This window comes from Eretmochelys imbricata, chromosome 24 (genome assembly GCF_965152235.1).
Source record: "Eretmochelys imbricata isolate rEreImb1 chromosome 24, rEreImb1.hap1, whole genome shotgun sequence".
Taxonomy (NCBI): Eukaryota; Metazoa; Chordata; order Testudines; family Cheloniidae; genus Eretmochelys; species Eretmochelys imbricata.
Window position 1 is genome coordinate 18,686,093 of NC_135595.1, and position 27,543 is coordinate 18,713,635.

Genomic DNA, 27,543 nt, shown 5'->3' on the forward strand with positions numbered 1-27,543 from the left:
ACAAATCGTTGAAAACACTCAGTTTTGAGTAGACCCAGAATGGACGGTTTTCGGAAAAATGGAAGCGGTGACACAAGTTAGTTACATTTGGGGTTGAAAGGGAATGTTTCATGGGAGGGTTTTTTTGAGGGACTCTTAATGCTTTTTCAAAATATAAAAACTGACAGAAAACGGTATTTTGAATGGGAACTTTTTGTTTTTTTCCGGCAAAAACAAATTGGCAAATTTGACACAAATTCTCAAAATGCTTCAGTTGGCCCGAATCGGCTCTCATCGGCTAGGGAATTCTGGGTTTCACCAGCTCTGGCAGGAATTCCCAGCTGCCTGGAAGAGCTCAGGTCAGTTCCCCAGCCAGACTGCATGTTTTGGAGGAATTACCAAGCCTCCCAGCGAAGTCGATGCAACGATCTTCAGAGCCCAGGCAGGGGACGTTCACATTGTCCTTGCACTGGTCGGCATTCGGCGCATCACAGGCCGTGCACTGCAGCCCATTCTTGGCTGAACTTTTCAGTGGCAGTGGGAACAATCGGAGAAAGAACCACGGGTCAGAATTTCAGGACACAAAGAGGCTCAGGATGGAGAATCAACTGAACTATCCATCCACACGGCTAGAACTCTCAGTCAGGATCTCAGCATCTCTCCTCTCGATTCCCACACCAGCCGGCTCTCTGGCTTTGACCAGTGCAACCTGGCCCCATTCAAATGCTGCTGCTAAAGTTCTCCAAGCCGGCCACTTGGACCGTGTCACCCATTTCTTTGCGTCAATCCCTTTTTTCCATCGCATCAAACATAAGCCAAATGTCCCACTGGAAAATCTTTTTTTCTCCTGGAAATTCCTAAATGAACATTTTCAATTTGCTGCCACCTGATTTTCATTCTGGTTTTCAAAAGCTTTTCAGCTCTCGGGACCAGGAGACCAGGGTTTTTGCCAGCAAATGTAACAGACAGAATGAAATCTGTGTTTTCGGATGGTTTTTCCCTGTAACGTTTCCAAACGTCTCCAGTTTTGGGAACAGGTGCAGAGCAGTTAAAGGAATAAAAATGAAACGAAGCACCTCCGGCACGTCGTAACTTTGTTAGCACTGACGACATCTGGAAGCGTTACAGACAGAAAAAAGGAGAAGACTGGAAATAGCTCAAACAAACCTTGGGGTTTATTTAGTTACAAAATGCCAGAGGAAGAGAAAGAGGAAGAAGAGGGGCTTGGATGTGGGAGACCGAGGTTCAAAATATGGCGGGGTGGGGGGAACCAAGATTGACTTTTTAAATTTCTGGTAACGACTGAAAATATTTTGGATTAAACTCAAACTGAAACCAAATTTGTTCCGATTTTTCAGAGCTGCCACTGAACCAGAAAAGAAAAAGTCCGTCTCTCTTCATTGTGGCGGGAGATGAAATGTGGCCAGTTTGAGGTTTTGTAAAAACAACATTTCACACGCGCAAAGATGTAAAGCTCCTTTTTTAATCCTGCGAAACAGAAAGAGTTTTGAAATTTCAGACGTTCGCAGGCACATTGTTTTCCCGCCTGTCGACCAGCTGCGCCTGGTACCTGCCGGTCACGGTTATATTGTGGAGGCAGCTTCCGGCTGGAAAGCACACAGAGATGGTCCCCACTTGTTTGTCGGGCCCAACGGACAGGCTGATGAAGTTTGCACGGCAGGCAGCGCTGTTCTCCCTGCAAGCTGTGACGGTCGCGTTGTCCTTTCCTATGTGCAGGGGGAAACGACAACAAAACCAGCCTGTGTGTGCACACACATGCCCCCCACACCTCCTCCGTCCACACTCTCAACACAACCCACCCACTCAGAACACACTCCTTTCCTCACACGACCTTCCCCCACTGCACAAGCCCTCCACAACACACACAAACTTTCCCCCCACAACCCTCTCACACTCCACAACCCCTCCATCCACACACCTGACACAACCCACCCACACACTCAGAACACACCCACACACCTTCCTCCCCACAACCCCCACACATACACCCCACAATCCCTTCATCCACACATCTAACAAAACTCACACACACACTCGCACCTTCCCCACACAACCCTCCCCCACCCACAAGCCCCTGCCCCACAACAAACCCCACCACACACAGTACCCACATACACAACCCTCCCCCAACCATGCACAGCCCCCCATAATACCCACACACTCACCCCACAACCTCCCCAATACACACAACTACCCCCACACCCTACACAACCCACCACCCCCACAACCCCAGACCTGACATAATCCCCCCACAATACACAGGCCCCCACCCACAACAACCCCCACCCCTCAACATGCACCCCACAACTCACAATCCACACACCCTACGCAACCAACCTTCAACATCCACACACCCAACTCTCCCCCATAGCACCCCCACACACACACCACACTGCCCATACCAGAAACAACCCCCTCCCACTGCATACACACACCTCACACACATGCACAAACCCTCCCACACCTCAAGAATAGCCCTGACCCATCTCATTTATTTCTCGCCCTCATGGAAGCAACCCATATTTTGGCTAATCCGCTCAGGATAAGAGAGGTAAGAGCATCATGGGCTGGCTGGAAAGTTAGGCAGGTTTGCGGGAGGGAAAGGGGAGTGCCAGGCCCCTCTCTCTCGCCTGAGAAGACTGTTTCCAGAGTGAGGATCCAGGGCTCTTGATTGCAGTTCTTCACACTGATAGGACAATTTGCCTGGGACTCAGAGACTGTGCAAACTGAACATGGATCTGTGGGAAGAAACACCAGGGGTCCAGGGTTAATTCTGGTGGAAAGATCCCACCCTTCTTCTCTTGTTTCCCTAAGGGTTTATCCTCACTGGGGAATTTACAAGTGTCACTAATCTGGATTAATTGAACCAGATTAAGCCCCAGTGTAGACACCCTCAATAAATTCAGTTTAGCTGACTTTACGATGCAGGTGAATTAAACTGCAATACAGCCACTTTTAATCTGCATTAACCAAAAGTATGAATTTAAACTGGATTGGTTAAAGTCCTCTGCCCACACTTTCTGTTGGGATTAAAGTGGCCTTCATTTGGTTTAATTTAATTCACTTTGGAGGTAAATTAAGAAACTGAATTAAGGCCATTTATATATCAAATTAGAGGGATTTAATCCAGTTTAAAAATCACACCTTTGGTTAATTTGGATTAATTTTCCAGCATGTCAGCCTGTAGGCAAGGCCTTTGATGGGAGAATGATCAGAGCGAACTTGATAGAGGGTTACAGAGCAGTGGCTGAAGGGTAGGTTGGCATGGCCGGTCAGTCGGAGCCTAAGCAGCTTACACAAAGGCCATTTGCACAATGTAAAGGAGCCATAAAATGGGTATGAGTTACTGGGGCCAATAGGGTGACACTGGGGTAAATCAGGAGTGGCTCCAATTTAGCCAATAGCGTGACACTGGGGTAAATCAGGAGTGACTCCAATTTATCCAATCAGGTAACACTGGGATAAATCAGGAGTGACTCCAATTTAGCCAATCAGGTAACACTGGAGTAAATCAGGAGTGACTCCGCTGGAGCCAGTGGTTGAAAAGGACAATTGTGTTAAATGCGTGGCTCGTAGGCTCACCTTGGCCATTAGCTGCAGCTAGGAGCACGGCCAGGAGGCTGAGCACAAGGGAGCCCTGCATGGTGACTGGGAGAGAGTGGGGCTGGGCTTGGAGCCCGACTGGACTCTTGTTTGCCTCGGATGCACCGAATTCTGCAGCCACCGCATGCATGGGCTGGGGGGGAACAACACAGGAAGGGCAGAGCTCCAGTTTTCCATGCCCTGGGGGGCTGTAGGATTTACTAGAGAAGCTGCCCCTCTCCCGCCCAGTCTAAGCTTTGCAACTTGACGGCAATGAACTAAAACGGCATCTCTAGCCCTGGTAACCAGCCCTAAAGGAAGCTGAGTCTGCAGCAAGGAGACAGGAGCTAACAGCACCAAAACCTCTTGCTGGAAGGTGGCGCCATAACTCGACTTTACTGCTTCGAATCCAGAACACTCACCCGCAAGAGCTGAAAGCAGAGGGAGACGAAGCAGGCTGCTCGCTAAGGTACAGCGAGCTCCTTCTCCCCACCTGACTCTAGGCCAGCTCTCCGCGCACCGCCTCCGGGCACACAGGCTGCCCTGCAGAGCCCCCAGCCTGCCGCAGGACAGGAAAGCCCCGTCCCGGTGGAAAGCAAATCGCTGGGAATTGTAACACGGTTTTCAATACAGCCCAGCAGACGCCAGCTTGGCGAGGTGCAAGAGGCCCCGTGTGTGTGTGTATTGGGGTGCACAGGCCCTGGGGTGTCCCAACCGCTATGGGGAACTGGGCTCAAAGGTGATGTCGGCCCTGTGGGGGGGGGTCCAGTTCTGGTCGATGGATGTGTGCTGGCTGTGAGCCAGCTAGTGCACTATAGATAGCAGTGATACACACTCACACACACACACACACACACAACTTCCACACACCCCTCCCATACACAACCCCCCCACCCACACAACCCCCCGCAACCTCCCCCCACACACCCCTCCCATACACAACCCACACACAGAAACCCTCTGCTGTGACCCCCCTCCCACACACAACCCCCACCCATCTACACAACCCCCCACAACTCCCTACCCACACACCCCTCCCACACACAACCTCCCCACCCACACAACCCCCCGCAACCTCCCCCCACACACCCCTCCCATACACAACCCACACACAGAAACCCTCTGCTGCGACCCCCCTCCCACACACAACCCCCACCCATCTACACAACCCCCCACAACTCCCTACCCACACACCCCTCCCACACACAACCCCCCCACCCACACAACCCCCCTGCAACCTGCCCCCACACAACCCCCCACACACAGACAGCCTCTCCTGTGACCCCCCCACTCCCACTCTTCCTACACACAACCCCCACACAACTCCCCACCCACACACCCCTCCCACAACTCCCTACCCACACACCCCTCCCACACACAACCCCCACACACACAGACAGCCTCCCCTGTGACCCCCCCACTCCCACTCTTCCTACACACAACCCCCACACAACTCCCCACCCACACACCCCTCCCACACACAACCTCCCACAACTCCCTACCCACATACCCCTCCCACACACAACCCCCCACAACTCCCTACCCACACACCCCTCCCACAACTCCCTACCCACACACAACCCCCACACACACAGACAGCCTCCCCGTGACCCCCCACTCCCACTCTTCCTACACACAACTCCCCACCCAGCCCCCCGCAACTCCCCACCCACACACCCCTCCCACACACAACTCCCCACCCAGACACCCCACTCACCCACAGCCCCACACACAGCCATCCTCCCCACACACAACCTCCTCACACACTCCCCCACACACCTCCCCATGCCTCACCCCACACGACCCTCACACACTTGCCGCACATCTGCTCCCGCCCCACAACCCTCCCTAACACAACCCATCCCCACACCCCTTCCGCCCACCCCCCAGCCGTGCATATGGCCACACTGCTGTCCACAGCTCAACAGAGCTAGCACAGGTCCCTCTCCCCGGGCTGGGCCTGACCCCTCCCAGCTACAGTGTGGACGAACCCTGAAGGATTAACAGGGGCAGACCGGTGGCCCTCCCACAGCTGGGGCCAGAAAAGGCTGCAGGGCCAGAGGAGGGGGGCACCCATTGGGAAGACAGAGGAACCCCTGGGGACAGAGTCCTTGGGCCTCCAGAGGCAGAGAGTGAGTGGGAATCACAGAAGCAGCCTGCGAGGTTGTGCCCCAGCACCCTTCTCTGCGGTCCGGTCAGGCTTTGAGGGACGTCTTGTTCTCCCCTCCTCACCCCATCCTGTCATCAGTAGGGTCCAGAGTCAACACGCTGAAGCCAGCGTCTCTCAGCGCTTCACTAAGGTTCCTGGTCCTGACTCACTCAAGTAGATTCCACCCCAAAAGGGGAGAGAATATTAAAGAGCCAGGTGGAATCCTAGCAAAGAACTACCAGACACGGGGCTAAATGGTCACTGGCCGAACAAAGGGGAAATTGAGGCAGCCTCAACTGCAGGGGGCGCCAGCAGCTAAAAACAACTGCAGACAGCAGGTGTACTCTGAACCCTACTGATAGCTACATTGCTCGCGATTTCAAAGCTGAAACAGGAGCCTCCAGCCAAATGGGCCCTTTGAATTGCCCTGGTAGTAGAAAATAGCTTTGGATTGTCTGGAAACAGCCCCTTTTAGTTCAGCTGAGAATGCGGACCCCATATTTTCCTCCTGAAAACTCTCTGGGAATAAAGGACGAGCCAAACCCAGGGTAACTTTCTCAAAGTGCCTGTAGGTGGAAATTTTAAAGCGCTGAACTGAATTAGGCTCCTAATTCTCATTGAAACCAAGGGAATTAGGTGCTTTCTGAGACTCCACTAGGATCCTAAGACTTTAAATCTGACTCCTATTTGTGTGATGAGACAGAGAAATCTGAAACTGTCAGTTTCTTCTTATTGCGTCCTCTCTTATCTGCCAGATAATGGGACAAGAGAGAACTGCAGTTTTGCCCAGTCTGGCAAATCCCATGAATGAAACCTCGCTGCCTTAGCCGAAGATTTGGCTTGACAACAGGGATTTTGCTCACTGGAATTTCCCCAGGATAAAACATCTCCGGTCAGAATATTTTCCCCCCATCTGGTGATAACATTTTTTCCTCATGTGGAAATTTGAAAAAAGTAAGAAAGCGTGGGGGGGGAGGAGATACGGGGGGGGGGGGGGATCGACCTTTCCCCACTTCTTGTCTGGTTTCCCCAGTTAGAAAACAGCAGCAATGTGTGAAAGTTTGAGTTATTTTTCCCCCACTTTCTCAGCCCTTTTCCAACCAGAAAAAAAACAAAACCGAAGTGTTACTTTGGCTCATTTAAAGAGAAAGTTTAACAGGAGACAAAGCAGCGGGGCCGAGTGGACAGACCCCTGCGCTATGCTTCAGAGGACCAATGAACTACTCATCAGGCTGCTGCTTGCAAACCCCTGCCCCATCGTGCCTCAGTTTCCCCATCTATAAAACAGAGGTGATGATACTGACCCTGCTTGGTAAAGCGCTTTGAGAGCTAGGGGCTGTGATTAGGATTATTTTAAACCAGACAGCTACTTTCTCTCTTGTTTTAGTTTTTGAAAACTTTCCCCACTCCACTTTTCCAGAGGAAAACTTTTTAAAAAAATGAACAGAGGATGGGCATTTTCCGACCATTTCCACAGGAACAATTTCTGGATCCCGCCCAAGATCCAGGGGGTGTCCCTGTCATGCCAGGTGCCCCACAGACCCTGCCCGAGACACAAAGGGTGTTCCCATTTTGCCATGCGTGCCTGGGCCCCGCCCGAAATCGAGGGTGGTGGGTTCCCCATCCTGCCAGGCACCACCTGGGCCCCACCCAAGAACAAGCGACGCTCACCGTCATACTGGGCAATACATAGACCTCAAGTGAGATTTACAATTGAATTTAAATTACATCTTAACCCTTTTATCGGCAGCAGAGCTGGTCAGAAATGAGAAGGAAAAAACCCCAATAAGATCCGGGTGCTTTTCATGTTTCAGAAATCTTCTCCCTGCTCTAGTTTTGGATTTCTTCACCGGCCTCTTTCGAGAGAATTCTTTTGTGTCCCCCCGGCTCTCAATCGAAATCGCCTCGCGGGCGTTTTCCCTTTTCGCAATGGTTCACACACGCAGTTTGCCCCCCTCTGATTGGCATGGACGGAGTTATTTACTGGAAAGAGAAACCGCTTTTCCAAATTCGGAGGGAAGTCGTTGTGTCAAACTGGGGGGGCTCTGGGACGGAAAAGGAGAAAATTTACTCCCCATTCAAAAAGCCCGCACGGTTTGGTTGAAAAAACGTCAACGCGGGTGCGAAACTTTTCTCCGTTGGGTTGAAAAACTTCCCTCAGCTCCTAGGTCCCAATTTAGGACAATACTTCTGCATGTGAATTTGGGTCTCGTGGGAGAGGAGAGGGCAGTGGGCCAGGGACAGCTCTTACCTGCAGCCTCCCAGGTCTGGGGCTGGCGAGGATGGGGAAGCAGGTTCTCTTGCTGAGCAAACTGGGCACCTCCTTTCTGTAGAGGTTTCAGAGTAGCAGCCGTGTTAGTCTGTATTCGCAAAAAGAAAAGGAGGACTGGTGGCACCTTGGAGACTAACCAATTTATCTGAGTGAGCTGTAGCTCAGGAAAGCTCATGCTCAAATAAATTGGTTAGTCTCTAAGGTGCCACCAGTCCTCCTTTTCTTTCTATAGAGGGAGGAAGCAGCACTGATGGCTCCTGGTAAGGGCCCAGGTGGCAGCAAGCTGCAAATTATCTCACTGGGCTGTGCTCAGATTAACCCTTTGCTAGCCCGCGGGACCGATCCAATGTTATCACTTGTTTTGCTCTCAGTTCTCTGTGCTTCCTACAGTCACCGATCTCCACCCTTGTCTCTGTTAAAGCGACTGGGCTCCTCTGAGGATATTTAATCTCTGAGGGCACGTTTCTTAAACGCTGCTGCCATAGGACGTTCCCCAGGCCCGGGTTCACCCCCACCCCAGAGGTGGCTGCATTTCAGTGCTATCCTTGCCCGGAGGGATCTCAGGTCCCTTGACACTGAGAGAGAAAGAAACGTACTACAGTAGTACCTAGAGATCAGGGACCTGGTGTGCCAGGTGCTGCACAGACTTGTCGACACAGTCCTGCCCTGAAGATCTATCTAGACAGACAGATGGAGGGAGGGAGGGATAGAGGAGGGCCAGGGAGCAGTGGGAGATGCTAGAGGGGAAATATATAAACTCAAGGCTAATTAAGGCGTGGTTCCCTGTAGACTAAGCAAGGTGGCTGCAGGTTAATTGGAGCACCTGCAGTCAATTAAGGCCCTGTTAGGAACCTAATAAAACCGCCTGTGCCAGGCAGATGGAGGGGAAGAAGAGAGGACTGGAGCTTGGAGGTGTGTTGAGAGATTTGGAAGACCTGAGACCTGGAGTCAGGGGGACCCTGCCCAGCAGAACAGGGAGACTCCCTTCCCACCAGCATCTAAGGACCGAGGGTAACCCCACCTAAGGGGGATGAGGGTAAGAAACTCACAGGGGTTGAGAGGGTCTAGGACTCAGAGTGAGGAGCAAACCCAGACCCACCCCCCACTTCCCTCCTCTACAACCTTCCTGGGTTAGTAGCGGGGCCCTCAGCACCCACGAGCAGGGGCAAAGGGTGGCATCTTAGCTTCCTGCTGAGAAAAGCGCAGGACCCACCAGACTAAAATTGGCCATCTTGCCATGATAGATAGATAGAGGGGGTGGGTGGGGATAGATAAATAGATACATTAGATGGGGGTGTGGGGAATATGAATGGGACAACAAGTGAATGTTTCTACTCCCTAAGCCTCAGTGTCCCTCTGTCATCCTCCGATCTCTGAGTTCCTCCTCTCCCCAGGCTGGTTTCTTCAGACTCCTAATATAAGAGTGACCATATTGGGTCAGAGCAAAGGTCCATCCAGCCCAGTGTCCTGTCTACCGACAGTGGCCAATGCCAGGTGCCCCAGAGGGAGTGAAGCTAACAGGTAATGATCAGTGATCTCTCTCCTGCCATCCATCTCCACCCTCTGATGAACAGAGGCTAGGGACACCATTCCTTACCCGTCCTGGCTAATAGCCATTCATGGACTTAACCTCCATCCATGAAGTTATTCAGTTCTCTTTTAAACCCTGTTATAGTCCTAGCCTTCACAACCTCCTCAGGCAAGGAGTTCCACAGGTTGACTGTGTGAAGAAGAACTTCCTTTTATTTGTTTTAAACCTGCTGCCCATTTATTTCATTTGGTGGCCCCTGGTTCTAATATTATGGGAACAAGAAAATCACTTTCTCTTATTCACTTTCTCCACATCACTCATGATTTTATAGACCTCTATCGTATCCCCCCCTTAGTCTCCTCTTTTCCAAGCTGAAAAGTCCTAGCCTCTTTAATCTCTCCTCCTACGGGACCCGTTCCAAACCCCGAATCATTTTAGTTGCCCTTCTCTGAACCTTTTTTAATGACAGTGTATCTTTTCTGAGATGAGGGGACCACATCTGTACGCAGTATTCATGATGTGGGCGTACCATGGATTTATATAAGGGCAATAAGATTTTCTCCGTCTTATTCTCTATCCCTTTTTTAATGATTCCTAACATCCCGTTTGCTTTTTCGACTGCCGCTGCACACTGCGTGGACGTCTTCAGAGAATTCTCCACGAAGACACCAAGATCTTTCTCCTGATTGCTTGTAGCTAAATTAGCCCCCATCATATTGGATGTATATTTAGGGTTATTTTTTCCAATGTGCATTACTTTACATTTAGCCACATTAAATTTCATTTGCCATTTTGTTGCCCAATCACTTAGTTGGGTGAGATCTTTTTGAAGTTCTTCACAGTCTGCTTTGGTCTTAACTATCCTGAGCAATTTAGTATCATCTGCAAACTTTCCCACCTGGCTGTTTCCCCCTTTCTCCAGATCATTTATGAATAAGTTGAATAGGATTAGTCCCAGGACTGAGCCTTGGGGAACACCATTAGTTACCCCTCTCCATTCTGAAAATTTACCATTTACTCCTACCCTTTGTTCCCTGTCTTTTAACCAGTTCTCAATCCATGAAAGAATTTCCCTCTTATCCCTTGACAACTTAATTTACGTTAAGAGCCTTTGGGGAGGGACCTTGCCAAAGGCTTTCTGGAAATCTAAGTACATTATGTCCACTGGATTCCCCCTTGTCCACATGCTTGTTGACCCCTTCAGAGAACTCTAAGAGATCAGTAAAATATGATCTCCCTTTACAGAAACCAGGTTGACTTTTGCCCAACAACTCATATTCTTCTATGTGTCTGACAATTTTATTCTTTACTATTGTGTCAACTAATTTGCCCGGTACTGGCGATACAATTACCAGTCTGTAATTGCCAGGATCCTCTCAATTAATTCCAAAGAACTTCCTGAGACATTCCATTGCAAGTTGCCGTTCCCCAGAAGCGGCCGGGCGAGCTGAGCTGTCTGATAAAAGATGAAATAAACGCGAAGAGTCTTAAATAAGATAAGGCAGGAGTCAGCCTGCCAAGATGGCCAGCCGCGCCGTGAAGGGAGCGGTGAAGTTAGACACCGGGACAGTCAGAAATGTATTTAGTACTCGAAGTGCACATTACCTGCTGACACTGGTCGTGCGACAGCAAGCACAGACCCCAAGCGCCGGCCCGAGGTGCTGACCCCCAGCCACATGGCAGCGGATGCCGATCCCCAGCCCTGCCCACGCAGCGGGGGGGCACCGACCCTGGGTGCCGATCCCTGGCCTCCAGCCCCAGGAGCAGATATCTGGTGCCGGCTGCAGGCTCCAGCGGGTGCTGGCCCTGGGCACCAACCCCTGGCCCCTGTCATGCGGCAGCAGCAGGCCCCAAGCACCGGCCCCGGGTGCCAAGCCCCGGCTCTGAGGCAGTGGACGCTGACCTTGGAATCACGCAGGTGCTGGCCCAGGGCACTGACCATCAGCCCAACCACGCAGCGGTGGCGCCCCCCATCCATCGTCCCCGGCCCTGGTGCTCACCCCCCACCCCTCCATCCAGGTCTCCATTTGCCAGGACTTGCTGTGAAAAGTGATATTTTCAAAGATGCAAATTCCACAGCACAGTGAGCACCCCAGTGCTGCCTGCAGAGCTGGCAGCCACCCAGCTTGAGCCCTGACAGTCAGCCCAGACACCTCTTTCATTGCCTCCATCACCCCTAGTTCCTGCTTCCTCCTGGGCTCCCCACCCACCACCCCATCAGCCATGGGCCCTGCTGCTTCCCCACCCCATTGTCCCAAGTTCCCTTCCGTGGCCTCACACCCCAGGCCTGCCCCACTTCTTGCCTCTTGTCCATGGCACTCCCCCCACCATGGCCACATCGCCCACCCATAAGGCCCTGTTCAGTCCTGGTTAAATCCCCACCGTCCTGCTCCCCCAAATATAGAAGTCGAAATACTCCTATGCACCAGAGCACCCCAACGATCGCTGCGATGCACCAGAGCACCCCAACGATCGCTGCGATGTCAAGTTTTAAAGTTGCCTTGTGAACGCCATAAACCCTAATGCAGACTCATCCCCTTCTAAACGTTACTGCCGTGCAGGCAGAGTGGAATTACGTAGATGTGGTTTCCTTTCAAATCACAAAACCCATTCACACTGTGTTTTGACATCTCCCACTCCGGTAGCTCCGTAAGCAGCTATGGGTCACCCTCATGCTCGGCAAGATCCCTGTGTGGTGTCTGAGTAGGCGGAGGCCGTTTGTGGCAGAAGGCAAGAGCTAAAGACACGAACGGGTATCAATCAGAAGGTTTTTCAAAACATCAGGGCCAGAGATAGTGACACAGAGACGGTCCCACAGGAGCCACCTCCCGCTAAGGAAAGCGGAGCATGGAAGGAACAAAAACGAACCAGTGTCAGGACCAGTGGGAAATGCAGTTTCTTGTGTTTCAGAGCCGCAAGCTGTTACACGAGGCAAAAACCGAGCTTGAAAGGCAACAGCGGCAGCTCAAAGATTTTCTGAATAAAGCGGATCAGATTCGAGGGGCCACTTTTAAAGTTTCCGTCCTTGCCCCTCAAGTCGCGCAACCCTTCCCTTCTGGCTGCCGACCCAGGAAGAGAGCTTTTTCACGGCGCAACGACCCCTTACAGCGGCGCAGGAGAGATCTGGCGGATGTTCTGCAAAATGAAACAGCTGGAAAAGTCCCGGCGAGTCCTTTCTCCAGTCTGCGCTTGGATGAGAGCCTCGATGTCACGAGGAACCCCCAGGTAGTCGAATGCGTTCCCTTTTTGGCTGCGATGCCCGTTGTTTTATGTCAGGCGAGCCTCGCTGGCAAACCCGTTTTGGAACGTGTCCGGGCGAGAGTGCAGGAGCGCCGGGGCAGCTTTGACAGTCCCTGCGGGTTGCCAGCTGGGGGGGCAGCAGCTACGCAAAGTGCACGAGTAGTCGTGCTGAGCTGCCCCCCGAAACCTTTTTCGTTTCCCTGTTTTGCCCACCAAGTACTTGCCAGCAAAGCTTCAAGGGAAGGGCTGAATGAGGTTGAATCCAGCACTGCTGACAAAGGGAATTCGCAAGGCGGGGCGCCATGGGCGGCGGGACACACAAGGTGCCGTGAATCACAAGCCAGTCCGCTGGCTTCGTTTTCAGGACAGCGAACAGAGGCTGGGAAGAGCTCCTTGAGGCTGTGAATAAAGTTGCACCGGAACTGTCCCAAAAACAAGATCCAGAAGGACAGGGTTGCCTGGTCTGCTTGAAAGAGTTTTTACCAAAGCTTGCGCCCTTGAACCTGGAGCTTCAGCAACCTCAGCGAACAATATCTGACAGAGCTGAAACAATCCATGCCTTTAGAATGACCATCACTGACAGCAGCCAGCCACAAGCGGCCAGTTATAGGGGCCCGCGGTGCCCGTGCTCCACCAAGGTGGACCCGGTTCCACCCATGTTTGGGCCCCGGGGCTGAAACTGAGCCATTGCTGAGTGAGCTGGGGGAAATCAGGCCTGTTAACTCCTCAGCTTGTTTGGAGCGGAGGGTGAGGACAGGGGCTAAGAGTGACACTGTCACGCCACAGAAACGTCTTCTTTCTCCAGCGGGTTCCCTGCTATGTGGCTCGGGGCTGCCTCTCGGGGGCAGGAGAATCTACACTGGGTAGGTGACACTGCCATCAACCCAGGCCATCGCGATCATCCGGCGCTCCAACCGGGAAGCAGGGTCGGGGGGCCGCTCCATGAGGCTCCTGGAAGCAGTGGAATGGCCCCCCTCTGGCTCCTATGTCCTCCAATGGCCCCCTCCAGCGCTCCAATGGGAGCTGCCAGGGCGGTGCCTGCAGACGGGGCAACGTGCAGAGCCACCTGGCCGCGCCTCTGCTTAGGAGTCAGACCAGGGACATGCCGCTGCTTCCGGGAGCCATTTGAAGTAAGCGGCGGCCCATAGCCTGCACCCCTGAGCCTCTCCCCGTGCCCCAAACCCCTGCCCCAGCCCTGATCCCCCTCCTGCCCTCCAAACCCCTCGATCCCAGGCCGGAGCACCCTCCTGCACCCCAAACCCCTCATCTCCAGCCCCATCCAGAGCCCACACCCACAGCCAGAGCCTGCACCCCTTCCTGCACCCCTGCCCCAGCCCGGAGTCCCCTCCCTCCAACCCCCTCAGTCCCAGTCCAGAGCACACCCCAAACCCCTCATTCCCAGCCCCACCCCAGAACCCCAGTGGGGACAAGGCTGTAACCCGGGTTACTATATGTAGACTCCAATAGTCCTCCAGCGCCTTACCCATAATTCCTTCAGGGCCGTGTTTTCCTGCCCTTCTGCCTACTCCCTTCTGCACCAGAAGTCACCTGCCGGTTTATACACCCCTTGGTGATTGTAGCAGGGCAGCCACCCCGCTCCGGCCCTGAAGGGGTTCAAAGCAGCCTGGGCAAGGGCTGCAGCTGGGAACAGCTGGGCTGATTGGGGGAGGCATCCACAGCTGGGGCCACACCCCAATCAGGGCCCAGCTGGCCCTTATAAGAGGGCTGGGGGTCAGAAGCAGAGGAGACTCCCTCTAGCCCTGGAGCGGGAAGGGCTGAGTTGCCTGGGAGCAAGGTACCTGAAGCGGGGCAGGCAAAAGGCAAAGGGAGCCGGGGAGCCCCAGCCCGGTAAAATCCCCAGGGTGAGGTCTTGGTAAAGGCCAGGAAAGGTACTGGGGCTGCAGAGGGGCAGCCCGGGGATAGGCAGAGGCAGCTGGTCCTACCCCTTTGCCAGTGATGAGTGGCCATGACAGTCTGCAGCCTGCCCCAGGGAAAGGGGGCTAGATGAGGACGGGCAGTAGCCACTGAGGCAAAGTGGGTTTAGAGGGTTGGGGGTTCCCCTGGGAGGGGAGACCCAGAGTGTGGGGGTACTGCTGGGGCAGAACCCCAGGGCAAAGGGCACCCCAGGAGGGACACGGGGGCCCTAAGGCAGGCGGGACACCGGCCTGCAAAGAGCTAAGTCCCGAGACGACCAGCAGGAGGTGCGACGCTGGTGAGTCGTCGATTTGCTACCGGAATGTTTTAAACTCCACGTTCCCTGCAGCCGGCTCCGTCTTTACCTGCCTCTCAAGCAGAGACTCACGGCAGAGAACTGCACAGCTCGGGGCAGTGCTAACAACCATGGGACATGCCCCCGAAAGGCCTAGCGCTGCCCCGGGGTTCGTGCAGCACCGGCCTGGCGGCGTCCGGGTGGATCGAACCCCTGGGAGGCTTAGCAGTGCGGACGCTCACACCAGGGTGTGGCTAACCCGGGTTCGCGCTGCAGTGCAGACGCTGCCATGGATTCCTAGACGCCAGGGCCACAAGGGACCGTTGTGATGGTCTCGTCTGACCCCAGCACAGCCCAGACCAGAGACCTGCCCCTAGAGCCTCTCAGTTCTGTTCCTTGTTTTCTTTCTTTAAAACAGGTGGGACACTGGCCATGGAGTGCTCCAGAAGCTGTCTACGGGACTATACTGGTGGTGTAAAATAACCTCCCTGCTGGTACTCGAGATTTCCCTCTGAGTCTCTTGTTTCCTGTTTTGGTTTTCTGTCTTTAACAAAGATGGGACAAGGACCCCGTTCTTCTACAAACAGTGTCTGAGTAGCTATAAAAGTGACATAAAAGTCCCCATCTCGTTCACTGTTGGGAATGGCCAGTATCTGAGGATCAACACCACACAATGCAACGACGCAGATAACTGTAACTCGGGCGCACTGGAAGGTCAGTTGTGGGTCTGTTTTTCCTGTCCCTGTTTCATGGCTTGTCCACAGGAACAGTTTGGACGGCGCTGGGCTGGGGGGTGACTGCAGCTGTCCGCGTGCCCCCTGCTGACGCACGTGACCGTCCGAGCGCGTTGCAAGGGCACTAGCTCAAAGCACGTGAACGAAGGGTTCACGCGCGTCAGCAGGGCGCATGTGGACAGCTGGGCCGTGGCAGGCTGGTGCAGGGTCGATTCACACCCCAGCGAACCTTACGTCCCCCCACCCAGTGTCACAGTCGAATGGTTCATTTGGAAAAGCCCCGACACAATTGTATTTGTGACCATTTCTCCCCTTTCTTGCCCCCAATGTCCATTCACTCGAATGCCATTGAAATACCTGTAGCTGGCGGGTCTCCAAACCAGGGGGTGGAGCAGTCGGGGCCCATGTGAAATCAGACGGGCGGGGGCTGCAGGTGAGAGAGGGGGCAGCAGCCGGGATGGGCTCAAATCTAAACCTCCCTGAGTCTATCAGCCTCCACTTCAAACTCACTGGGGGCTTTGCCCCCCACTTACTGTGGGAAGCTACTCCAAGACGTCCATCTTCTGATGGCTGGAAACTGAGTTCAGAGACTCGGGGCTGTTCATCGCTGGCCAGTTTATCCCCGTTGGTCCTTGTGCAAAAAATTCCAAATCACCCATTTGGCCATTTCCCCAAACAATTGGATTTCTCCTCGCTTTCAGCTTTTGAATGAGTGAGTGATCACAGCTGGGACATCGCGGGCGTCACAGAGATGGGGGGGGGGGGGGAGAACACACACGGCTGGGATATCGGCCCCGCGGGGCACAGCTTGCTCCAGGCAGGGACAAAGGGAGGAGGGGTTGCTGGTATAGCAAAGATATCTGTACCTCGGAGGCTGGGATGGGAATAGGAGACGGACTTGTTGAAAGTCTCTGGGTAGGGATAAAGGGGTAACAACCTGGGGGGGTCGCCATGGGAGGGTCGGCGACAGACCAGCTAACCAGGAAGAAGAGGTGGGTGAGGCTTTTTTAAACAACTCACAGAATCATGCAAAGCCCAGGCCGTGGCGGGGACAGGGGCTTTCAACCACCCAGAGATCGGTTGGGAAAATAACACAGCCAGGCACAGATCATCCAGCAAGTTCTGGGAATTCCTTGGAGACACTTTTTATTGCAGTCTCCCCCTGCCTTGCAAAGGATTCAGTGCAACCCCCTGTCACGGAGTCCCTGGCCGATGCTCTGGAACTGCTCCCTACGAAGCCAAGCAGGACTCTGGGGAAGTCTCCTCTCGGGGAGCAGCCTGTCTGCAGGACACAAATCTCACCCGGCTTCCACCTTCCTGGGTCTGACCTCGGAGCATTCAGCCTCCTCTGCCCCTCCGAGCACTTCCCCCAGCGAGTCCACTCAGGAGGGGTCTTGGGGAAGCCAGAGGGTCCTGCCCCCCAACTCTGCAGTCAGACATGACTCTCTCTCTGCATCGGGGGGGGCCTGTTCTTTTCGGACTCCTGCCGGCTACCCCCTGACCGACTGTCCACAAACTCGTCGGCCAGCTGCCCTGCGTGCTGGGGGTTCTCGAGCTTTTTGTCCACCAGCCACAGCCTCAGGTCGGAAGGGCACTGTTCATACAGTTGCTCCAGTACGATTAGGTCAAGCAGGTCCTCTTTAGCTCGGGCCCCAGCTGTCCACTTGCGGGCATATCCCTGCATCCGGTTGACTAGTTGTAGGTAGGTGACCTCAGGCGTTTTGCGCTGACTCCGGAACCTTCTCCGGTACATCTCAGGGGTCAGCCCAAACTCCCGGAGCAGGGCCTGTTTGAACAGTTCATAGTCCCCTGCCTCCGGCCCTGTCATCCGGCTGTACACCTCCACGGCTTTGGGGTCCAGTAAGGGGGTGAGGAACTGGAGCCTGTCTGCAGGGTCAACCCTGTGCAGCTCACAGGCATTCTCAAAGGCCGTCAGGAAGCTATCTATGTCCTCCCCATCCTTCCTCTGGGCCAGGAAGCACTTATCAAAGCTCCTTGCAGTCTTGGGTCCATTTTGGGGGGCAGTGAGCCAGACAACCACATCTGCACTTCACTCCATGTCCCAGCCAGCCCCAAACTGAAACTCCCTCCAGCCCCTCCTCCTCTGGGCTTTGTCCCTTTCCCGGGCCAGGAGGGCTCCTGATTCCTTTGTTCTCCAACCCTTTAGCTCTCACCTTGCAGGGGGGAAGGGCCCAGGCCATCAGTTGCCAGGAAACAGGGTGTCCGCCATTGTCTGTGTCCAGACCCCTACACACACCTGCCCTCTAGGGCTCTGCAATGATCATACACCCTTATCCCACCACCTAGATAATTAAGAACTGCTTAGGGGAAACTGAGGCACCCCTACACTATTCAGAGGAAACATTAAGAACAGTCCCACTTCGTCACATCTCTCCCCCCTTCGAGACCAAACTGAGCGGGGTCACTTTAGCCAGTGACCTGAGGAAGTTCGAACCCACCAATGTTCCCATGGATGCCCCAGCATCTCTCCCATTCCTTGGTAGGAGTTACATCAGGCCCTTCCAGTTTCACGCCCTCCCTTAGGTCGGGGATGGTCGATAGCACTCGCAGGCCGCATGTGGGAAGGTTTATGCGGCCTGTGCCCTTTGGCCACCCCAAAACCCCCGGGGATCAAACTGGGATCGGGTCTTCTCCCAGCGCTCCAGTCTGGAGGGCTGCAATTCGGGCTCTCTTGGTTAAGAGCCCCCATCTTGACCTGGGCCACATACTGTTCACTGACAGAACTAGCATGGAGACATCCCTTTCTAAACAACCTTGTCTCCCCAACAAGCTGGCCCAACACAGCCACTTCATTATAGGACTGTTTAACTTTCTTAACAGCTCTCACTCCATCTGAGACCTTCTCAAAGCTCTCCACACTGGATCCTTCAACAGGAAAGTCAGTGGATCCATTCACAACAGAAAATTTCTGGCTGTTAGGAACTGAAACTTTCTTGATTAAATCCCTTTCACACCCTTCAGTTGCAGTAAACTGCTTGCAAAGACTCCATGAGGATTCCTTTCCCTAGGGCTTTTCTATGCAACAATTCACCCCTCCCAGAAATTCTGCTCTTACCCGCTTTCCCTAGGGCTTGCTCTAGAGGAACACTTTCCTGAGCAACGACAGACTCTTTCTGGGTCTCCCTTACATCCAGAATTACCTCTGGCCCATGCGGCGGATTCCTCCACAATCCCCTTTCAGGCAAACTGAAGTAAAAGGTCAGAAGCATAAAAGGTCAGAAGCATTCTGGATAAAAGGTCAGAAGCATTCTCCTTCCCTTTGCCACACACAAGTTCAGGAATCTTTTCCTTCTTGCGACAGGTTTCCACACCCTCAGTAGGTAACACAATCACATCACCTTCATGCTCTCCTTGTGCCCTGGCTAGGATCTCACCCTGATTAGTCAGAGTTGCTGCACCCTTTCCAACAACACACTAGCAACAGGCAAAATACAAGCACCAGAATTGTCCGGTCTCTGGGATTTTACATAGACACTAACTGGATGCGACCTAGTTACAGGGCCATTCCCCCGAGCAGACACAAACTTAGGACCCTTCCCCTCCTGGGCTTTAGCTGGATCCAGAACCAGCTCTGGGACAACTGCACGACCCTCAACCATCACAGGCTGAAAGGCCCCTTCTGCCTGCTCCACAGACAAAGAAGAGCCGGACACACTTTCTCCTTTCCCAGACACCCAGCTTGGGATCTCATTCCCCTGGTCCCAGCACACAAGGCTGGTCACAGACAAGTGCTTGGAGATCAGGGTAGCTCCCTCCACAGGCAAGTCAACACCCCTGACAGACACGGGCACGTTTCCCCCCCGCCCCTTTTCCCCCATTCCCATCCCCCCTGGGCAGGGCCCCCTTGCCCCCATCATCCTCCTTCTTTCTGTCTGGGAGATCGGTCATTGAGGGTGTCACCATGTTACACCCCGGGGACGCTGGGCAGAGCAGAGATGGGGGTGTCAGTGGGGCCACTGTCCAGGGGTTTGATCTGAGACAATCGCAGAGGTGGCTGGGCTGATCAGCTGGCGGGCGAGGGGGGGGGTGTTTCCGATTTCTCCCAAAGACAGCAGGGTTCTGGCCCTGGGGGCCTAGAAAATGCCCAGAAATTCTGATGCAGGTCGGATGCAGGATTCAGAGGTCGCCGTGCCCGCAGGCTGGGCCCTTCACACGGTCGAGCAATGCAGGGCAGTGGGCGCATCCACCAGTTTGAATGAGGTTTAATCCACCCCTAACCATGTCTCTCTCTCGGTTCTCCGTGCCCAAGGGGAGCACCACACAGTGCTTGGTGCTGAACTCCCATGCCTGTGACAGCCACATCGCCCCTTGTGCAGGGGACGAGACCTATCACATCGATTTCACTGGGGAGATACTGAATGGTAAATGCTGCCAGCTGGCCGCAGTGCGGGAGCTCCCCCGGGAATCTCACGCCTCGGGAACTCCCCAGAGAGCTGGTGAAACCTAGAGTCTGTGCTGGGCCCTTGGGCGGGTGGGGGCGGCCAAGGGGGGTTTTTGGCCAGAGGGAAGGAGAGAGGAACTTGGAAGTTTTCCCTTCCTCGCCAGCTCCCCCGGCTCAGTGATTCTGCCCGGCTCCTGGAGTTATGACAACGTGTCTCTTGCCATGGGAAGGGTTGTTATGTCAGTGATGCCGAGCTGAGAGAGAACCCAGGAGTCCTGGCTCCCAGCCCCCACTGCTCTGACCACTAGACCCCACTCCCTGTATGTTTAAGGTGGAGCGAAGCCATTGCTTAGTGTGGAAGCTCCTGTTCTCAGTGTGTGTCCAGGACTCCCAGCGCTTTGGGGTGTTTATAAAATAACTGAACCGAGCGGTCGGGGCTGCCGGGGATGCTGAGAGCCAGGCGTGTTCCTCGGGGGGCCGCGCGCTGGGGAAGGAGCCACCCCCGGGTGATCAGCTGGGATCCAAACTCCAGCTTCAGTCTCTTGTGGAGCTGCAGAAAGGGGCGCGGGGGAGGCAAGAGGGGACCAGACGCCCGGCCTGCCGTGGCCAGTTACAGCGAGAGCAGGGAGAGCACCGGGCGGGTGGGACCGGGGGGCAGAGGCGGGAACCGCTGGATGGTGGAGACAGAGGTTCTGGGGGCAGAGAAGGAACCAGAGCTGCCCCCGCCTCATAACAACCTGGTTTCCTCCCTCAGGTCCATCTTCTTCGCCATTTCAAGCGAAAGGCTGCGCTACTGCGTCTGCTCAGGACATTAAACCTGGAACCTTCCTGGCGTCAGGACCCTACATATACCTGTGTTCACGGGCAACCGACGCTCCGGCGGAGAAAACACCCACCAGCCCTGCTCCCAGCGGAGCCAGCCTGGCTCTGGGGAAATTCTCCTTTGCCCTCTACCTGCCTGGCCTGACTGGGCTGCTGCTGGTGAAGCTGCTCTCCTGACCCCCTGCCCTGCACTGGCCTCGTGGCACCTGGTGCCTGTGAGGAAAGGCCTGAATTCCCAGCAGCGCCCCCTCCGAGGCCCCCCCGCGCTGCCGGGGCGATGCAGGGGGGCCGCTGCGTAACCAAGAGTCTGCCCAGAATATGGGTGTGCGTCTGTCCTGGTACCTCACGGCTGGCTGGAATCTCTCTGTGCATTAGCAAATTCATTGAATAAATCAGGATCCGAAATAAAAGCCCCCGGTCTGTTGTTAAGTTCGGGTTGCCCGTTGCTGGGCCCATCCGCAGGAGACGGGGGCGCTGTCAGATTAATTTAGCCACATAAGAATTTCCTTGGCTCTGTGTGTTTATGTACACACTGGGCGACCCGCATGATGTTCTGGGACCCTGCGGGGTCTCCACTGCAACGTCCACGCTGCTGGTCACCCAGCGCTGAGATGCAGCTGTCTCTGGGGTGGGGCATGGGGGCTGTTTATACAGGGATCCTTTTCCCAGCGCTGAGATGCAGCCACTTCTAGGCAGCCCCGTCTGCCCTGTAGGCCTGATTTGGCACCCATGCCGACCTGCAGGGCAGACGACCCCACTATTGTGAAATGGGGCTGGAATCGATGCAGAACATTTACTTTGGGGTTTAGCCCCAGGGCAGCTGCACTGGTTGGGGGCTGGGGGAGCAGAGTGCAGAGCGAGCGTCAGCCAGCATTACGATGGGGTGAAGGAGCCGATTATCAGCTGTGGAGCAGCATTACACAGGAGCTCAGGGCAATTGTCATATTTGCAGGAAACATTCCTGGCTTGAGGCCAAAGCCAAGTAAGGAAACTGCCTGGTTCCTGGGAGTCAGAGGATAAAACTTCCACTCTGCCCTTATCTCATTTTATGTGCTGTTGTATTGACATGACCCTTGCTCAGCAACTCTGGGGAAAGTCGATGTGCCCAAGAAATGGAAAGTGAAAAATACAGCTGCCTTCAGAGGCACTAACAACCAGAGCTGGGGAGAAAGATGGGAAACTGGCTTTCAAGGTCATACGTTTTGCTACCACACAGCAGAGAGGGTGACACTGGTGTCAGCGGTGGGATACTGGTGTGAGTGGTAGGCAATCTCTCTCTCTCTCTCTCTCTTCCCCCCACCCAAGGTTTCACACCCTCCCCATCCTTGCAGTAGCTCAGCACCTACCTCAAGAATTTACCAGCCACAACAGCAGCCAGAGACTCCCAAACTCGCTCCAGAACCTGCTCATGAAATCCACCCCTCCTGTGGAGAGGGGCTGGCACCAATTCCACACACTCCCAAGCCTCGAAACAAAACTCTTTGTAGAGGGGTAAATTTCAACCTTGTTGATCGAAATGGGCCCAGCTCCGAGCAAGGAAGGCCGCTTCTGTCAACAACGGAGGCTGTTGCGAACCGGGCCGATGCCATTGTGGGGTGTATTAACAGGCGTGTCGTCGTTGCCCCGCTCCGCTCGGCGCTGCTGGGGCCCGGCTGGAGCCCTGTGCCCGGTTCGGGGCACCGCGCTCTGGGAGAGGTGTGGACAAACTGGAGGGAGCCCAGACAGGCAGCGGTCTAGGAAACCTGCCCCAGGAGGAAAGGCTGAAGGAACTGGCCGTGTTCAGTCAGAGACGGGGGGTAGGAGAGGGGGACGACACCTGACAACAGCCCTCAGAGGTTGTGATACCGCGGCCGGGGAGCGATTGTTCTCCAGGCCCCGGCGGAAGGAGAAGCAGGAGCCGGCTCAGGTGCCGCAGGGAGCTGGAGGTTGGAGGCAGGAAACTCTCGACCTCCCAGGGCAGCTCAGCTCTGGGATCGGCTCCCCGGGGCTGTGGTGGGATCCCGGCACTGGAGGGTTTTAGCACCAGGTTGGACAAACCCCCGTCAGGGCTGGTCTGGGCTCACGTGGCCCTGCCTCAGCGCCGGGGGCTGGACGCGGGGACCTCGCGAGGTCCCTCCAGCCCCACATGTCTCTGATTCTGTGCCCATTTCTTCACCATCCCTCGCCTGGACCCCTGCCCCCCAGCCTGGCCGGCTGGACTGAGACCCAAACCTCCGGCCATCTTGGGGCCAGTCCTGGGTTCTCTCCCTGGCTCTGGGAGGGGAGTGGGGTCTAGTGGGTTAGAGCAGGTGGGGCTGGGAGCCAGGACTCCTGGGTTCTGTCCCCAGCTCTGGGAGGGGAGTGGGGTCTTGTGGGTTAGAGCAGGTGGGGCTGGGAGCCAGGACTCCTGAGTTCTGTCCCCAGCTCTGGGAGGGGAGTGGGGTCTAGTGGGTTAGAGTAGGTGGGGCTGGGAGCCAGGACTCCTGGGTTCTGTCCCCAGCTCTGGGTTCCACTAACTCCAAATTCCCATTACATAGCCATACAGATGAAGGGACCTACGCAGTGCCCAGGCCCACAAATACAGCCCCAGGAGCATCCCGTACCCACGCAGCCCCTGTAGGTGTCCCAGTGAGGGGACTGGTCTCTGCCAGCTGGGAAAGGCCCACAGCTGGGCCAACCACGCTGCGATTCCCACTTCAGGCTGAGGCCAGGCATGGTCCTGCAGCTGGAGCCATGCCCAGCCCACGTGGCAGGGGGCAGCAGGGCCAGATCTGAGCCTGGGTGGGGTCGTGTTTCCCACCCACCCCGAGGGGCACTGCTGGGGAAGCGGAGGAGAAATAAGGCTCTGTCCTAGCTGAACAGGGGTTAACGCAGGGAAATCCCCTGGGCTGGGCTCCATGGGCCGGAGCACCTGAGCGCGGAGATCTCAGCTGGCCCTAGACTCGAGTCAATGGGGCCGGATCCCCGGGGGGTCGATCAGCCGTCGCTCCCTTGGAGCCAGTGAAGGTGACTGGCACCGGCTGAGGCCCTGGCCCCCTGGGCGCTCAGGATACGGGGCAGGAACCCGCGTATACTGGGGCTTTCTTTGCAGAGGCCCCAGGTGCTACCCCTGGGTGGGGACAGGCAGCAGTGCCCTGGCGAAAGGGGGCTGACGACCCACACAGACTATGGGAGGTGCAGTGGGCCCTCCATGAACAGTTGGGCCAGCTGGCGGAGGACCAGCGAGCCCTGGCAAAGCTCCTCCGGAGGGAGTTTCGGAGGAGCCGCCGAGAGGGACGGAAAGCCCAGCCCCAGGACCCGGAGGCCGGGCAGGGACCGGAGGGCGTGTCATGCCTGTACCAGGCGGGGACGTTTAAAAAGAGATTGTCCCTGTTGGGCTGGGGACAGGGCACCTCACCCCGAGCAGGGGCGGGGACAAGTCCCTAAGACAGTCCGCTGGGTGCGGGAACCCAGGCGGTTGTGGGCATGTTGGGCCTGTGGGCAGCGAGGGCACCTCTGGAGGGGTCGCCCAGGCCCAGGGAACATGACCCGGGGCAGCCCAGGGAGGGCGAGGCCAAGAAAGGAGGGGAAAAGGCCCGGGGAGGCGGGGAGCCTGCTGGGGCTGCCAGAAACCGGGCCACGTGAAGAGAGACTGGCCCGCTCCAGGGCAGGGTGGAGGCGGCAGGGATAACGGCTGACCAGCCCCTGGGCCACCCATGGGAGGGGCCCCGGCAGGAGGTTGGGACCCAGACCGTGGCCGAGCCAGGCGCCAGTGAGGAAACCCGGACAGAGTGGGGCCTGCAAGAGGCCGGGACCCAGGTGGCCATGGGACAGGCCACCAAAGGGACCCAGACCCTGAGGGTGGAGGGTCCGGGGGATACGGACCTGCGGGCGCAGCTCCAGGCCGCGGCGTAGGCCCGCCAGAAGGCAGAGGCCCCCAGGTGGGAGGCTTCCAAGAGGAAGCGTCCGGGCCTGGAGGGGCGGCCCTGGAGGGCCAGCTTTGGGGAGCCCAGGCCAAAAGTCCCCCCTGCCCCAGGGTGGGGGTTTTGAGGAGGAGGGTTTTGAGGAGGGTGGGTAGATGGTTGGGGGTTCCCCTGGGAGGGGGAGACCCAGAGTGTGGGGGCACTGCCAGGGGGCAGCACCCCAAGGTAAAGGGGCACCAGGGTCTGGAAGGGATACAGGGGCCAGTGGCAGGCAAGACACTGGCCAGGAGGAGGCGCTAATTCCCAAGACGACCTGCAGGAGGCACTGCATGGGTGAGTCAGGACCTTGCTATGCACACACACACACGCCCTGTGCCAGAAGAGCAAGGAGCCCGCGGGCTAGGGCAATCAGCTGGGATGCGGGAAACCCATATTTAAGTCCCTGTTGTTCCTGATTCAGACAAGGTCTGTGCAGCGCCCAGCGCGACGGGGCCCTGATCTCGGTCAGGGTCTGTGCAGCGCCCAGCGCGACGGGGCCTAATCTCATATTTGGGTCTCCTCCAGCCCAGGTGAAAGCACTTGCCACTGGACTTTTGGCTAGTCTGGAGGGGAGGGGGGTTGTGGGAGGGACTTTCTGTCTAGTGTTAACCAGACTTTCCGTCTTGGCCCTAAGAAATCTTCCAGACAAAAGTTTTGTTGAACCTGAGACAGTTCGGGCAAACATTTTAATTCCAACTGTAATTAGATGTTTGGCTACGTGTGTGTTTTTCCCTGTTTTGCCCCAGCTCTGCGCGGACAGCCAGCACAGCAGACCTCAAGCAAACCGCCCAACGACCACAAGATCCGTTAAGGGACAAAGGCACCCAGCTTGGTTTATTGTTGACAATGTATGGTACTAGTATCCTGCAGACTCTACCGGACCACTAATACAGGTATGTCTGTAACAATGGACCAGCTCAGTGAACAGAGGGACTTTCCGTTCCTCCCTAGGCCAGACAAAGACACTCCCTCTGAGAGACCTCTTTATACCCCAATACAAACAAGTTACGTGCTGCCCCTCTGACATAGTTACTGCTCCCTGACAGGGCTCGTTCTCACTGATCACCTTGTACATGTTGGTTCGATCAAAACCTCTCTGTTACATTCTGTCATCTTGACCTTCTCTTTTAGGAGGGGTCAGTGCATTCCTGTTATCGGTGGGGAATGGTTTTGTACCATCCTTGATATCGGGATATTCTGGTACCATGTGATATCGGGCTGTGTTTGCATGAGCGCTCTGTGCCTAGCGCTTCGTAGTGTTACGAATTACACCTGGGAGGACACGCACACAACTGCTGCGAATTACACCTGGTAGGACACGCACACAAATGCTGCGAATTACACCTGATAGGTCACGCACAGTTCAAATCTAGGCTGAGGCACATAAACAAAGTTCACAACTGCAGAGTTCCTAAAAAACACCAAGTTTATTACGCTCGAGCGTGGTGCCCCCCTGCTAGCCAGGAGGGGACCCTGAATACAGATTATACAAAGGTTATATACCTTTTAGCAAAGCATGTTGCCCTCGTGCATCGGAAACCTTAGCCAATAAACAAACCCTTTTCTTATCTACCACCTATCCCTGCTTGGTGCATTCCTCCTGCTAAACCAGTATGTTAATTACACAGCATGGTCCTAAAGCCATGCATTAGTAACTTTTATTATCAGGAGGGGAGGCCTCACATCAAAGGCCAGGAGATAGGGTGTTTAGGGACTGACAAAAAAACAGATACTGGGAGTCAAGGCAGGCTGGAGACAAGGAGGAGGATTTTCACAGGAATGCAGTATCTAAGGAACACGCCTCCTGGTGCGTGATGTGCTTGCTTTTAGACAATGGTGGGCCCCAAACCAAAATGGAGTCACATGTGCTAACTTTTCCTTAACGGTAGCCATGTGTATTTCTGCACTATCCGCCCCGTGCTTGCCAGATTCTGTGAGCAGGTCCCATCTCTTGCTCACAACTAGTCGTCGTAGTAGTTACGTTGAGACTACTTTAGCTCAGGCCTCATACCAGGCCTCAAAGCCAAGGCCTTAGGTCTCGGGTTCTCTTCCTCCTACACCAACAAACGTGCATTTTCTCCCCGTCAATCAAACAGCATCAAAAAGTTCCCCACCAGCTTGACCGCCGTTGTTTTTCGGGGTTTGTTCGCTGCACTTTGTTCTGCTGAAATTTCACCCTGGTGGTGCAGCGGGGCTGGCTGCTCCGCTCCGCCCCAGAGCTGGCCACCGCTCGGCGGTGCCGCAGAGATAGCATTTGGGTGGCCCCGTGAAGCCCTGTCGTTGTCTCTGTTTGTTGTGGTTCTGTGGTGCATGACACACCAGAGGTGGCTGCCTTATCTCCTGAGCAGTAAAAGGGATTAAGAAATCACAAAGGAACAAACACGAGAGCAGAGACACTTAACTGAGATAAGCTTCTAGGTGCCTTTCCATTGGGCTGGGAGTCCGGACTCCTGGGTCCTATTCCCAGATCTAGGAAAGGAAGGAGGGTCTAGTGGGTTGGGACTGGGAGCCAGGACTCCTGGGTTCTCTCCCTGGCTCTGGGAGGGGAGGAGAGTGCTGTCTAGTGGTTAGAGTTGGGGGACTGGGAGCCAGGACTCCTGGGTTCTCTCCCCAACTCTGGGAGAGGTGTGGGGTCTAATGGCTGGAGCTGGGAGCCAGGACGCCTGGGTTCTCTCCCCAACT

The 27,543-nt window shown here is 55.3% G+C and overlaps 1 protein-coding gene across 1 annotated transcript; it reads left to right on the plus strand.

The window, feature by feature from the left end:
• The first annotated feature begins 11,055 nt into the window (after positions 1-11,055).
• LOC144279417 (uncharacterized) lies at positions 11,056-21,118 on the plus strand. The gene is made up of 5 exons (XM_077840915.1): positions 11,056-11,103; positions 12,180-12,264; positions 15,539-15,696; positions 19,979-20,099; positions 20,874-21,118. The coding sequence occupies exons 1-5, from the start codon at positions 11,056-11,058 to the stop codon at positions 21,116-21,118; spliced, it is 657 nt and encodes a 218-aa protein (XP_077697041.1).
• Positions 21,119-27,543: the final 6,425 nt, after the last annotated feature.

What these genes read in the sequence shown, in the direction of transcription:
- LOC144279417 (XM_077840915.1), top strand. Translation starts at nt 11,056, where the DNA reads ATGGCCAGCCGCGCCGTGAAGGGAGCGGTGAAGTTAGACACCGGGACA. An exon ending in GTAACTCGGGCGCACTGGAA is followed by an intron (nt 15,697 to 19,978) that starts GGTCAGTTGTGG and finishes TCTCGGTTCTCC; the next exon opens with GTGCCCAAGGGGAGCACCAC. An exon ending in CACTGGGGAGATACTGAATG is followed by an intron (nt 20,100 to 20,873) that starts GTAAATGCTGCC and finishes TTCCTCCCTCAG; the next exon opens with GTCCATCTTCTTCGCCATTT.